Here is a 14,844-nt window from a genome sequence, read left to right on the forward strand (position 1 = left end):
TAGTTTTTACTTACTCTACATTCACAGCTTTATGACTAACGTAATTTTCTACGAAACACCTATTGTTTTGCCAATACTTCCTTTCTTGTCATGAAATATTGATCTTTTCAGGTGGCTAGAGAAATAATTCTGGCTAAGGCAGAAACACGGGAAAGAAGACAGAAAAAATTAGAACATTTCTTCAGAGAGGCCTATGCTCTTACATTCGGCCTCAGACCTGGTGAAAGGAGAAGAAGATCTACCACCAGTATCGACGGCGAAGTAGTAACAGTCATGCGAACATCTCTCACTAAATCTGAATTTGCCAACGCACTAGGGATGAAACCGGAGGCAGTTTTCGTGAAGAAAATGTTCAATATTGTAGATAAGGATGGAGATGGTCGAATATCTTTTCAGGTAAGAACAAATATGATGTCTGGTAGTTTTGGCCAAGATCGGTCAGATTCTGATAACGCCTCCATTTCTAGGAATTCTTAGATACAGTGGTTCTATTTTCTCGAGGAAAAACTGAGGACAAACTCCGTATTATTTTCGATATGTGTGATAACGATGGCAACGGTGTGATAGATAAAGGAGAACTATCCGAAATGTTGAGATCTCTGGTCGAGATAGCGCGTACTACTAGCTTATCAGACGATCATGTAACTGAACTTATAGATGGCATGTTTCAGGTAAGACTATTTTCGAATGACTTCAATACATTGTTTGAAAAGTAAAGAAAGGACCCCGCACACTTACTTAGGAAAAGCGGGTCCAGTGAATTTTCCCCATTTTTACATATTATATTTATATCAACCTTAAGAACAATATATCAGATTTTCACGAAGGTCTTACATCCGGTTTGTTCTATGGGGCGTTCCAAAATTGTAGCTACGGAAAAATGAATCTTTAAATTTTTATGATAATTCTTCTAATTTTCAGAATTTCATCATGATGCCTTGGGTTCTGAATAACAAGATATCACAGATATCCAAACACTGCCCACCACGTTAAGTTTCGTTATACAGGCTGTTCCATGAAGCTGTATAAGTAATTGAATATAACTTTGTTAGTGACTTTGGGACCACCCTGAGTTTTTCAAAATATGATACCATGATGTGTGTCCACCTCTGTAGGAAGTTTCATTAATGTACAAAGAACAGTTGGAAAATTATTCAGGTTTAAATTCGGATTTCATACAATTTTTCTTTAAAACTTATCTGTAGTTGAGATTACTGTCAATTATTTGATTTTTATGAATTCTGTAGGCTACTTAAACGGTTGGTTGCCTTTCCTTCTGTTAAGTAGTTTTCAGTTAGTTGTTTTTTTAATCGTTGCGACCATTATTGGTATAAAGTTATAGAAAGTTAATGTGAAAAGACAGCAACGAATGCGCGAAATAGATATGCATGCTTCCTATGTGATCATGAGTTTTCATTAAATAACCTCAGACGAATAGATAGAGAAGATGATGTCGATGAAAGAAATCTGGCTGTTTTGAAGCGTGAAGTATTAGAATTACCGGTAGTGGAAGTAACCCAGTTAACGAGATTGTGCATTAATTGCATTAATTGTTTGAAAGAGATAACTGAAGAAATCAACGACATAAATGATGATTCTGCAGTACCAGTTAACTTAAATACTTTGCGTCAAACTCCAAGTCATGCGTGCTTCATTTGCAATGAAGACGGTGGTGATCTCTGCAGGTTAACACTGAAGTGCAGAGTGAAAATTTTCATAGCACATGGCATATATTAGTGAGAATGCTAGAATTTGCAGACACCACATGAATGAGGATCTTTTTATACCTCGTCCTCTCCTTGTTGGTTTATACTATACCAAGAAAAACATTAGAATGAACGGAATTCAAATCTCTACATTTCTACAAAAAAATGCACGAATGCCATGGAGAAGCCCTTAAATGGAGGTATCATGACGAGAAGGATTTTCTTCTTCTTCGCGTACCATCTCCTAACGGAGGTTGGCTACCAACATAGCTATGCGCACTTTATTTGCAGCTGCACGGAACAGTTCGTTGGAAGTCATTGAAAACCATTCTCTGAGATTTCTCAACCATGATGTTCTTCTTCTACCCTGACAACGCCTTCCCTGAATTTTTCCTCCCATAATATTCTGCAGCAATTGATATTTGGGACCTCTTATTATGTGTGCAAAATATTCTAGTTTTCTTCTCTTTAGAGTTTTATAAATCTCCTCCTCCTTGTTCATACGACGCAGCACCTCGACATTTGTAACTCTGTCGACCCACGAAATCCGCAACATGCGACGATAGCACCATCTCTCAAAAGCTACCAGTTTGTTTATTTCAGCTGTTTTTAATGTCCATGCCTCGGCACCATACAACAGAGTTGAAAATACATAGCATCGAAGTATTCTCATCCTCAATTTTAAGTTAATGTCCTTGCTGCAAAGAAACTTCTTGAGTTTGATGAAAGATTTTCTGGCTATCTCAATTCTAGTTTTAATTTCTTGCAACTGTTCAGCATTCTCATTTATTATTGTACCTAAATATCTATAGTGTTGAACTCTTTCAATTGGAGTGTTATCAATTGTTAAGTTTACGTCTATATTTTGTTGTTTTGTGATAACCATATACTTCGTTTTCTTCAAATTCATGTTTAGTCCAAATTGTGTGCAAGAGTCATTTATTCTTTGTAGCAGATTTTGCAGATCTTCAATGCTGTCTGTTGTTATCACCGTATCGTCGGCATATCTAAGGTTGTTGAGTTGTTGACCGTTTATTTTTATTCCCTCATCTCCCTCTGCAAGAGCTTCCTCGAAGATTGCTTCACTGTAGATATTGAAAAGGAGAGGAGACAAAATGCACCCCTGCCGAACACCACGCTGTATCTCTACACTTTCAGATAAACTACAATCCACTCTTACACTAGCCGTTTGTCCCCAGTACAGGTTTGCTATCAGCCTTATGTCTCGAGCATCAATATTCTTTCTTTGTAATATCCCTATCAGTTTTTCATGTTGAACTCTATCAAATGCTTTTTCAAAGTCTATAAAACAAACATATATATCCTGATTTACGTCCAGACATCTCTGCATTAGAACATTCAATCCAAATAGTGCCTCCCTTGTACCCATTCCCTTCCTGAAACCTAGCTGGTTATCACTTATTTCCACATCTATTTTTGAATACATTCTATTGTGAACGATACGCAATAAAACTTTAAGTGTGTGGCTCATCAGTGAAATTGTTCGGTACTCCGAACAACATTTGGCATTTGGTTTTTTGGGCAGCGTTATAAATGTAGATTTGAGCCACTCTTTAGGAATTATGCCCGTCGCATATACAGCGTTAAAGAGATCAACCATGATGTCGATGGAGTCATTGTCAATTAACTTAAGGAATTCGATGGGAATTTCATCGGGACCACTTGCTTTTCCACTTTTGGTCTGTTGGATGGCATGAATCACTTCTTCTTTAAGAATTTCTGGTCCTGTGTTCTCGACAAAATCAAGAGTTAATTCCGGTCTATTGTCGTGAAAAATGGTTTTGATGTAATTGGTCCATTCTGCAAGTTGTTCGTTGATATCTGTTAAGAGCTTCCCTTCCTTATTTTTCAGTACGGTGGATACTTTATGCCTTTTCAGACCTGTCATTTCTTTGATTTTCCTATGCATGTTGAAACTATCATACTTCCTTTCATATTCCTCCACCTCCTCACAGCTTCTCTTCAACCACTCTTCTTTTGCATGTTTGATTTTAATTTTAATTTCCAAGTTTAGTCTAGCATATTCACTAATGTTATTCTTATTTTGTCTTCTCTCGTCCATAAGTTTTAAAATTTCTTCGTTCATCCACAATTGTTTTGCTTCGCGTTTTTTTGGTAGATTTAAACTTGCCTTTTCCATGGTATTCCGAATGCAGTTCCATTTAAGATTGACATCTGTGTGATTAAAACTGGTTTGTGTTAAGTTTTTCAAATTTTTGTTAATTTCTTCTTCTGCTTTTTGTTGTACTACTGGGTCTTTCAAAGAAGAGACATTAATGGATTTCTTTGTAGTTTTAGGTTTTATTTTCTTGAATTTTAGCTTAATTTTTGCTATTAGAGGATTATGATCAGAGTTGATATCTGCTCCCGGGTAAGTTTTTACTGATTTAACAGAGTTCTTATATCGTTCTTTTATCAGAATAAAATCGATCTGATTTCGTACTATACCTCTGATTCCATCTGCAGGGGACTTCCATGTGTAGAGTCTTCGATTGGGAAGTTTAAAAAACGTATTCGTAATTATCAAATTCTCGGTTTGACAGAATTCTACTAGCCGATCTCCCCGTTCATTACGCCGCCCAAGTCCAAACTTTCCTACGCAATTCTCAACTTCGCCCTGTCCCACTTTGGCATTGAAGTCACCTAGTATAATTGTGAGCTCATGGTTTTTTGTTGTTTGGAGTGCTTCTCTGAGTTCTTCATAAAACGTTTCAATTTCTTGATCACTCTTTTCTGCAGTAGGCGCATAGACTTGCAAAACATTAACTGGTGTTGGACTTGCTTGGAGCTTCAGCATCATAACTCTGTCAGAAAGAGGTGTGAAACCGATAACTGATTTATCTATCATTCTGTCAACAATTATTGCTACGCCATATCTATGATTTGGGTCATTATTCCCAGAGAAGTACATTGTGGAGGATTTTACTGATGAGGAATTCAAAGTCTGTTGTGCAATTACAAAAGACGAATTTCATGATTTGTTTAGGCAGTGTTTGCCAGTTCCCGAAGATGAAACTAAATCAAAGCACATTTCTAAGAAAGATCTTCTCACTTTTGTGTGCAAAATAAAACAAGGATTGTCAGATGATTTATATAAATTGACATTTCAAGTAATGAACTAAAACCGGAATGATTTGGCAACAATATTTTAATTATATATACACGAGTGAAATTTTTCACAAAGTTCGACATACTTTTATAGTGTAATATTTAAAAAAATATGCATCCTTAGAGTGCACAAAGATACAACAACCTGGAATGATAATACTGTTTTTTTCTATATAAACAGATTTTGAGATAGCGAAATGAGGAGACTAGTGACACCGAATTATTTCCATCCTGTACATTCCTGAATAGAAACACCTTTTGACCGACAATACCTATCAAAATAATTATAATGAATGAAAACCTATATTCCTTGACATCAATATCAACTACAGATAAGTTTTAAAGAAAAATTGTATGAAATCCGAATTTAAACCTGAATAATTTTGCAACTGTTCTTTGTACATTAATGAAACTTCCTACAGAGGTGGACATACATCATGGTATCATATTTTGAAAAACTCAGGGTGGTCCCAAAGTCACTAACAAAGTTACATTCAATTACTTATACAGCTTCATGGAACAGCCTGTATAACGAAACTTAACGTGGTGGGCAGTGTTTGGATATCTGTGATATCTTGTTATTCAGAACCCAAGGCATCATGATGAAATTCTGAAAATTAGAAGAATTATCATCAAAATTTAAAGAATAATTTTTCCGTAGCTGCAATTTTGGAACGCCCTATAGAACAAACCGGATGTAAGACCTTCGTGAAAATCTGATATATTGTTCTTGAGGTTGATATAAATAAAATATGTAAAAATGGGGAAAATTCACTGGACCCGCTTTTCCTAAGTAAGTGTGCGGGGTCCTTTGTAAGCGATATCCAATATACGGCTGTCTAAAATGTTTATTTTTTCTACAAGCGTGCGCGTTCAAATATTTTGCTACACACACTTCAAGTTATAAAGAGTCGCTTCCTTGCACTGAAATATTGAAGAGTAATTTATATTCTCTATGCATCGAACGCCAACGATGAGATGAATATGGAGACGACATGCTTAATTACGATTTTCATCAAAGATTGTAGAGGAGAAAGATAGGAAACGCCCTCATATCTCTGGTACTAAAGAACTAAAGACCGACTAAATTTTGGCCTGTGTTTGCTACATTTGTCAATGAGATGGCGCTGAAAACGTAATGTCAATACGTGACTCTAACGAGACAGTGGCGACAATTGTGGTCTCGTTTTTCATCGTTTTTGCGATAACAATTAATTCACCTGAGATATTATCATTGATAAGATTCCATGTGCCTGCGAGGAGAACTCGTTCTGCAATTATGTTCAATTTACCCTTGATTTCATGCACCACCAGATTCCCCCTTGCATGTATGCTTAGTTTGGCGAATGAAGTGAATATATTTCTGGATATTGACTGGAGTCAATCACAAAGTACATTTCGAAGATCACTGATAAATCATCTCATTGATTTTTCCTTATAACATGAGAGTTTTTTCTCTTTGATATTATTTCAATAGACAATGTGTTCAGTCCCCGGCAGCGGGTAATTATCTGTTTGTATTTGTTTGTTGCGGCGTTTCATTTGAACTATTTTTTCATGGGTTAGGTAGTGTTCTCTATTTTATATTATGAGAAGTATAAAAATGATGTTATCCATGTAATGAGATCTATATGGTCTGTTTGGGTAAAAATAAATAAATCAATAAATAAATAAATAAACATGACGGATTTGGTCACGTGACGTGATATGACATGACCCAATCCACATTACGAATTACAGATCATAGCATTGTCATATGTTATTCTGAGCCGCCATATTCTTGCAAAATTTCCAATTGTCGCCACTCTCTTGTAGGAGTCACTGTAACTGTCAATACAGAGAAACTGTTTGATAACACTTTCTATTCTATTCTTTGCATTGAATTTCAATATCGACTTTGTTGATATCAGAAATCAAACATCCTGAGCGACAAAATAAAAGTATAGTTTTGTATTGTAATAAGGATGTTAGTTTTCATCTGAACATTATTTGGAATCAATCGATATCAATGGAATACACTGTCGGGTGTGCTATATTTTCATTTGAAATTCATAAAAAATTTACAAAAATTTGAAAATAGAGCTTTGAATAGGACACAAAAGTATATGGCGATCTGTTATATGTCAAAGTTGTTATTTCTACGCAATATATTTTTTCGAATTGATAAACTTTGTACAATTTATATGAGAGATTAATATGAACCAATATACAATATACCAACATAGCACACACATTTCAGTTCTTTACATAGTATTCACAGAATTTTCAGAACTACAATTAAAAAAACCTTATAGAGGTATACAAGACAGGTCTTTTTTTATGATTCCTTTATGATATAGTCTCTTTATGACACAATATACAAATTGATTAATGAATGCCCTTCAAGCAAGGGATACTTCCTGCACACAATTTACGTGGATGAACAGGTCTCGATGAACATATACTAGTTTTAATACTATATTTTCCATTTCAAAGTAAAACATCTTATTTCGGAAAATTAGTTTTATTTGATCCACAGTGCATCATGATCCACAGTCCACCATGCAATAGTTTTTTAACGATATTTTGAGGTTGTTAACAAGAAATTATACAAAAAATGTAATAATCGGCAACTAAAAGGACTAGATAAACAAAAATCAGTACCACAACCAGAACCATTGAACTCAATAAATATAATTAAGTAGTTCAATGTGCAAAAAAACCTCTTTGATCAAAATGGCCATCTGAAATCTTACAAAATTTCATATTTTTCTGCAAATCGCCCTTCAATATTTTAGCAGTCTTAGAGTCTTAGTAACACATTCAAAACACAGATGGCGCTCACATCACTTTAATCGCTTCGTTTTCCATATGTTTACTCTATAATCTGTGGACTGTCATTATACATATATGAAATAATAAAATCACATTCGATATGTTTCGTATAATGGATATATTTATATATCTCAAGCGCTTGTAAAAAAATATTGTTCCTAACTATTGCGGAAAGTGTCTTACCTACGCTGCTTGACCTCGCGAAACTGCAGTTTTGTGCGGACAAGTACTACTTTCTGCACTTGTTAGAAAAATAACTAGGTATTTCCTTACAAATACGGAACGTGATATTTTTCGGTTCGCTGTGAATTAAGGAGGAAAATTACATACATTTCACGTATACATTGGAAACTTCATTTTTTGTACGAACTACCATACAGTTTGTTCAAGAGTATATTTCGACGATATGTTTCTGTCGAGGGCCATCTTCAGGTCAATGAAAAAGTAAATTTTTCAAATAAAGAACTTTTAATTACGTTTCAAGCTTTTCAAAGCTGGCTTAAGAATAAAACATAAATTGAACAAATGAAATTAATCTGAAAAATGTTAAGGAAACATTATGTACGAACTCATTGATGATTGATGATATATGAAAACTTTAATTGAAAGCTTGTCAATAAAATGTTGAACCCATTGAAAAACATAGAAATGAAAAAATCAACTAAAAAGATTAACATAATATGTATATTTCAATACAAGACATATATTAAGAATTCGAAGCCACATTCACTCGAACAACTTTCTATTGAATGGTAGTCGGCAATTATTTTTTTTTCCTTCCATAAACGATTATTTTTAATGACTGGCAATACTCTTAACTATCTAACAATAAAATTATCTACTGTTATAGGATGCCGGTTTGCAACACAAGAATTTTTTAACCTATTCAGATTTCAAAGAGATGATGAAGGAATACAAAGGCGATTTTGTTGCTATTGGTTTGGATTGTAAAGGTGCTAAACAGAATTTTTTGGATACTTCAACAAACGTAGCTAGGTATACTGTAGGGAAAGCCCTTTCTTCACAAGACTGATTTGAGTTTTTTGTTAGAATGACAAGTTTCCACATAGAGCCCTCAACAGAATCGGAAAGGGGTGCTCTAAGAGCTAAATGGGACGGATTGATCACTTTCTTGGAGGAAAACAGGCAAAATATTTTCTATTTATTCATTTTTTATGTGGTTACTATTGCCCTTTTCGTGGAGAGATTTATTCGTAAGTATTATATTATACCATACTGTATACAAGTTTTTCTTAGTTAGTGCTGTACACACCAGAGCCGAACATCTCAACTGGAGACCTTTAGGCTAGCCGCACATTGAACGCAGTGTAGCCTAGCACAGCATAGCGGAGTAACTACATAGGAAAACTATTCCTGTGCTCTGCCTGAATGATGGCAGCATATTGATAGTAGCTTAGCCTAGCAAAGCATAGGAGAAGTACCATGGAACTATAGAGGAATGCGCACATATTGCCTATAGATAGTTAGTTGTTTCTTTGTCCTTAGTTAGTTTCTTACAAAAATGTGGATCCAGCCGATACGCTGAACCTACTTTTGAATTCGAAACCAAATTCAGAAAATGGAAATATTTTGTTTTTATATAGTTTGTCCAAATTTTTGCTAATCTCCTCCCAGATTACATCTTTGTGCTTTGTACGCATGTAGTCGTTATTACTCGTATCGTAAATTCCATTTTCATAACATTTGACGGTTACATTTAAAAAAACGTGGTCACTCTGCAGAGGAAACTGTGCGAAGCCCACAACCGACGCAGGGTAGACAGAGTACTCTGTTATTATGTCGCGTAGGCCTCTGCTCTGCTACGTCCAATATGCGGTGTTCTATTTAATTGCATTTGTTACAAAATCCTCTACTAGGATAGGCTCTGCTGTACTGTGCTGAACTGCCCCCAATGTGCGGCTAGCCTTTATGTTAATTTTCAAAAATTTTTAGAAATTTTCTGCTCTTCAGATAAGAGAATTTTTTGAACGAATCCCATTTCTGGTTATGAAAAAAAAATCGGAAAATTCGTTGAGCACTTACATCCTGTATGAAACGGGTAATTTGGAAATTTATCCTAGGTACTGAAATATTTTTATTATTTGACTTGTGTCAATTTTTGTATGACTAGCATCGGTACTTGATGTTTGGTTCTCATCTATCAATAGTTCATCACAGTAGTAGGTTAAAGATACTGCGTGCATACAAAATAAGAAATCAAAGCTCGAGCAAGACCTTTTATTGAAATGTTTTCTCCAATAGTCTAATATTACCCCTTTAAAAGATAACGACGAATTAGGTACTTATCACATTTATAACATTTATTGTTTTCAAGATAGTGGTCGATGGTCGAAAATATACGAACAATTTCTCCCTTTGATGAAACGAGACAGATTCACTGTTTTTCTAAGATGTTGTCTGCTATTTGCCTTACTTCGTTTCCATCTATTTAGAATTTTCCGAACTTTCCACGATATATGTCCATAACATTTAATTCTCATTCTCATTTTAGATTATTCCTTCATGGCGGAGCACACTGATCTCCGTCATATAATGGGTGTAGGCATAGCAGTAACAAGAGGCTCGGCAGCATCACTGTCGTTTTGTTACAGTATTCTACTATTAACGATGTCAAGAAATCTCTTAACAAAACTCAAAGAATTCTCCCTACAACAATATATTCCATTGGATGCTCATATCCAGTTCCACAAGATCGCTGCTTGTACGGCATTATTTTTCTCTCTTCTACATACTGTAGGACACATAATAAATTTCTACCACATATCGACACAGCCTGTAGAAAATTTGAAATGTTTAACCAACGAAGTTCGGTTCGCATCTGATGTGAGACCTGGAATAACATTCTGGCTTTTCCAAACTATAACTGGTGAGTTCAATAGGTACCTACTTAATAAAATTTTTTATTTTTTTATTTTAATGTCCCCTCTTATACACGAGATATTTCTATTACAGGTGTCACTGGAATATTGCTTTATATCATTATGTGCATTATAGTAATCTTTGCACATCCAACTATAAGAAAGAAAGCTTATAACTACTTTTGGTCTACACACAGCCTGTATATAGGACTTTATTTACTGAGTCTTATTCATGGTCTAGCAAGGTTAACAGGCCCGCCGAGGTTTTGGATTTTTCTTCTAGTTCCGGGAATCATCTACATCCTTGATAAGGTGAATCGAAAGTTATTTATTGTATTTTGATATTGCTTTCCATGTATACGAGGTATTTTCAATGGGCTGTAGAAAAATTGACCAATTCACCAAAAATTCTCTAGGTACTTTATAAAACTTTCAAGATGACAAAGTTTAAAGAATGGAGTGGATCATCATTAGTCAGCACATCACATTAGTTGCTGCCAGTGTTTCGTAATGTCTGAAAATTCATTTAAAGATTTAGATACAGCTTAAATATCATATATTTTTTGGAATCAAAATAGTCAAGCCACAGATTAGTAGAACAAAGCGAGTCAGTGGTCGCTTCAAAGTATGGATACTGACCTTGCTAGTGGGTGCTTAGTCATGGACACCCTCGACACCATATCATGTTTAATTATGAGCCATTATAAAACTCCTGCCTTTTTTCGTTACCATTTTTTGTATTATAACGATTCATGTGTTTTCGGACGTCCAATGTTCAATAATCAGACACTAAATTGAAATTTTAGGGAATCGTGAAGGACTTCAGAAGCTGATAACTATCTGGAATATTTCATAGGGACGATTTTTGGTGAAATGGTTCATCTTAAAGAATTCTACCTTCAGTAAAGAAAAAACTTTTAAAACACCCTATATGACAGACAAAAAACTGAGTAATTATTTCACTCAGCCCAATATAAATGAACAACTGCATACTTCGTTTACATACAATTATCACAGAGTACATCCAATCTGTTTTGCTTTTAACGTGATTTCACATCAACATATTATATTGTTTCTATAATGTAATTTTTGTTGAAGGTTGTCAGTTTAAGAACGAGGTATATTCCATTAGACGTGATCGAGACTGAACTGCTACCTTCAGATGTAATAAAAATAATGTTTTATCGTCCACCGAATTTCAAATACTTGTCTGGTCAATGGGTGCGTTTGGCATGCAGTGCCTTCAAAAATAGAGAATATCATTCATTTACCCTAACTTCTGCACCGCATGAAAACTTCCTGTCATGCCACATCAAAGCCCAAGGTAAGACTTAGAATATTGGATAAAACATTATCTGCAACATGTAAGGCCAATCGATCAGAAAGTGCTCCTGTATCTATTTTGCGTAATTTTCATCACGCTTCGTAGATACCTATCTGATATTACGGTCATATATACAGGGTGTGGCGTAATGAATGTATAATATATGGTACTAACTGATTTTTGGATTGTATTCCTGGATAAATGAGCTATCGAGTATAAGTTATGATGTCTGAGGTGCATGCATAATTTTTTTTCAAACAAAGATCTAACTCAAATTTCCTGTTTTGCATATTTTTTTCCAAAGTTTAACCTGACCTGGTGTGAAAAAAAATATGGTCGCCTTAGTGCCCAATTATGAAAAAACATGCCTGTTTCATGGATATTCTGAAATGGTATAACTCACTTTATTTCCAACATTCATATATATATATATTTGGTTCATAGCCTCGACTTTCGACATTGGCCAACATTACAATGCTACATTTACTTATTATAACATTATACAAAAAATCATTTTATTTAGATATAATAATAAGATGGTGTCAATGAATTTGTATTCTTCTTTCTTCTATGGGGTTGATCCAGTAACAAGGAGACTTGAATTTATTAATTTATATCTTCAATCCCATCCCACATATATGCTCATATAATAGATTGTATACAAATTCGTCCTTCAATCCTAACAGAAAGCCAAGACTGTAAGGCTGCAGTTGAGATAGGTGACGGCTCAATTTTGACATTAGATTATCGTGATGATGTCTGTCGTTCTCACAATGAAGCACCATATGTTCCAAAGTTCCTTCGCTACCACAATCGCATAAGGAACTTTCTCGAGCACCGATCTTATGTAGATATTGAAAGCTGAGACCATGTCCACTCCTCAGACGACACATAACTCTTATGAACTTTCTTCCTCTTGTGCTATACTGAAACCATCTTTTATGGAGGGGAGTTGGTTCTATGTTTTTATAATATTTTCCCTTTTGTATATCTCTGAAAGTTTGAGACCATAAGCTTTCACAGGACCTCTTTATCACAGGGAACATATCAGTATGGGTTCCTTTATCATCATAAAGTGGTGGCAACAATGTCGCTTCTTTTGCCATCTTGTCAACCATCTCGTTGCCGAAAATACCGACATGAGCTTTGACCCAGACGAAATATATATTTTTATTAATTTGTCTCAATGAGAATAAGGTTTTAAGTATCTCTGCATGTATATGGCTAAAATTGGAGTCGAGCTTCATCTTTCTGAGTGAGTGGATAGCACTACGGCTATCAGATAGAATGGCAAAATTATTGGATGGTATACTGCTATTTTCAGATAAAATATACTTGAGTGCCATCTCTATTGCTATCATTTCAGCGGTGTATACTGAGAATGATCCGCACAATGATTTCTTCACTGAAGTTCCTGATGTCATATCATATATTGCACATCCCACTTTATTGTCCAGTTTAGAAGCATCAGTATAAATGTGATAAAAGCCCGCAAAATGGTTGTTCATAACCAATTTGAAATCCACTATTTCTGAACCAGGTTTATAGTTGGGTAAGCATGTATCAACTCTTTGCAATAGTACATCAAAGTCAGTTGAGTAAATTATCAATTTAGATGATTTGAAAGTATTGTCCTGCGTGTTAATGAGCTCTTCATAACATTTAATAAGGAAAGGATCTTTTTTTCTTTTCCAGTATCGATTAGTGAGTGTTAATACTAAATACTAAATACTAAATGAATTTCTATTACAATAGGTGAAGGCCTAGTTTTGTGAAAGAAAACGAGAGGAAATATCAATTTTGAAATATCCATTTATTACATTAACTTTCACAAAAAGTGACCACCTGAGCTCTAATACATATTGTTTTACACCTGTTTTTTTCATGTATCATACGAAGATATGTATGGTACCCCGTTGACATTTTTCCTCTGCTTACACTGAGATCTGGAACGTGGAACAGGTTTTTAGGATCTGTCTCTTGTTCCATTTCTTTACACCCGCTTCATTGTTATTTTCAGATTGTAAAAGTTTGTAACACTCTTTTTCAAAAGAATATATATATATACACCTTCAAATGAATAATCGCTTTATTCTGCTAGCATGTCTCATTCCATTAATTTGAAGTGCAGCCATTTTAACACGCTCCCTGAGCTGGTCCACTGAGGCAATAGGATATTTGTTGACCTTCTATTCGAGGCATCCCCAGTAAAAAAAAAGTCTAGTGGGTTAAGATCCGTTGATCGTGGGGGCCACGAAATTGTCCCTAATCGCCTGATGCATATTCTGGGATAAATTTCGTCGGGATAGTGTCGAACGCTACGAGCGTAATGGGCGGGGCAACCACATTCTTCTTCTCTCTTCCAACGAAACATTTTTCAATAAAGTCGGGAGATCGTGTCTTAAAAAATTCAAATAGCTCTCTGGTCAATGTTCCTGGTAATTCGAATGGACCAATGATATTGCCGTTTCGAATCCCAGTCCAAAGGTTTATTTTAAATTGATGCTGAGACCTGTCTTCTCTCACCAAAACAGGGTGGGTGAGCTGCCAACTGTGCAGATTATGCATATTAAAATATCCGTCTTTTTTGCACTCGTCGCTCCACAGAATATTATCGAAGAATTCGGGATCATTGTTTAGTTTTCTCAGCATGTTTTCGCAGAATTCAACTCTTGCAGCATAGTCTCTTGACATCAAACATTGAACGCGCTGAAAATAAAATGGCTGAAGCTTCTCTCATTTCAATATTCTGTGCACTGTTCTATGAAGGGCATTATGGCTAAAAATTTCAAAAATACGGTTTACAAAATAGGCCTTCATCCATTGTAATAGGAATTTAGTATTGAATGTTGAAAATACAGTGAGTTATACCATTTTGGAATCTCCATGAAACAGGCATGTTTTTTCTTAATTTGGCACTAAGGTGAACATATTTTTTTTCACACCAGGTCACGTTGAACTTTGTAAAAAAATAAGCAAAACAGGAAATTTG

General features: G+C 35.1%; 1 protein-coding gene across 2 annotated transcripts in view; it reads left to right on the top strand.

Annotated features, from left to right (window-relative positions):
• The window catches only part of LOC123316127 (dual oxidase), a 66,380-nt gene that overhangs the window by 41,676 nt on the left and 9,860 nt on the right, over positions 1–14,844 (top strand). For both annotated transcript variants that reach the window (XM_044902120.1, XM_044902116.1), the window contains exons 10-16: positions 112–396; positions 468–671; positions 8,500–8,645; positions 8,700–8,863; positions 10,162–10,536; positions 10,623–10,840; positions 11,627–11,852. In XM_044902120.1, the coding sequence (XP_044758055.1) occupies positions 112–396; positions 468–671; positions 8,500–8,645; positions 8,700–8,863; positions 10,162–10,536; positions 10,623–10,840; positions 11,627–11,852 (1,618 nt within the window). The remainder of the gene's footprint in view (positions 1–111; positions 397–467; positions 672–8,499; positions 8,646–8,699; positions 8,864–10,161; positions 10,537–10,622; positions 10,841–11,626; positions 11,853–14,844) is intronic.

Source organism: Coccinella septempunctata, chromosome 1, assembly GCF_907165205.1.
Source record: "Coccinella septempunctata chromosome 1, icCocSept1.1, whole genome shotgun sequence".
Taxonomy (NCBI): Eukaryota; Metazoa; Arthropoda; class Insecta; order Coleoptera; family Coccinellidae; genus Coccinella; species Coccinella septempunctata.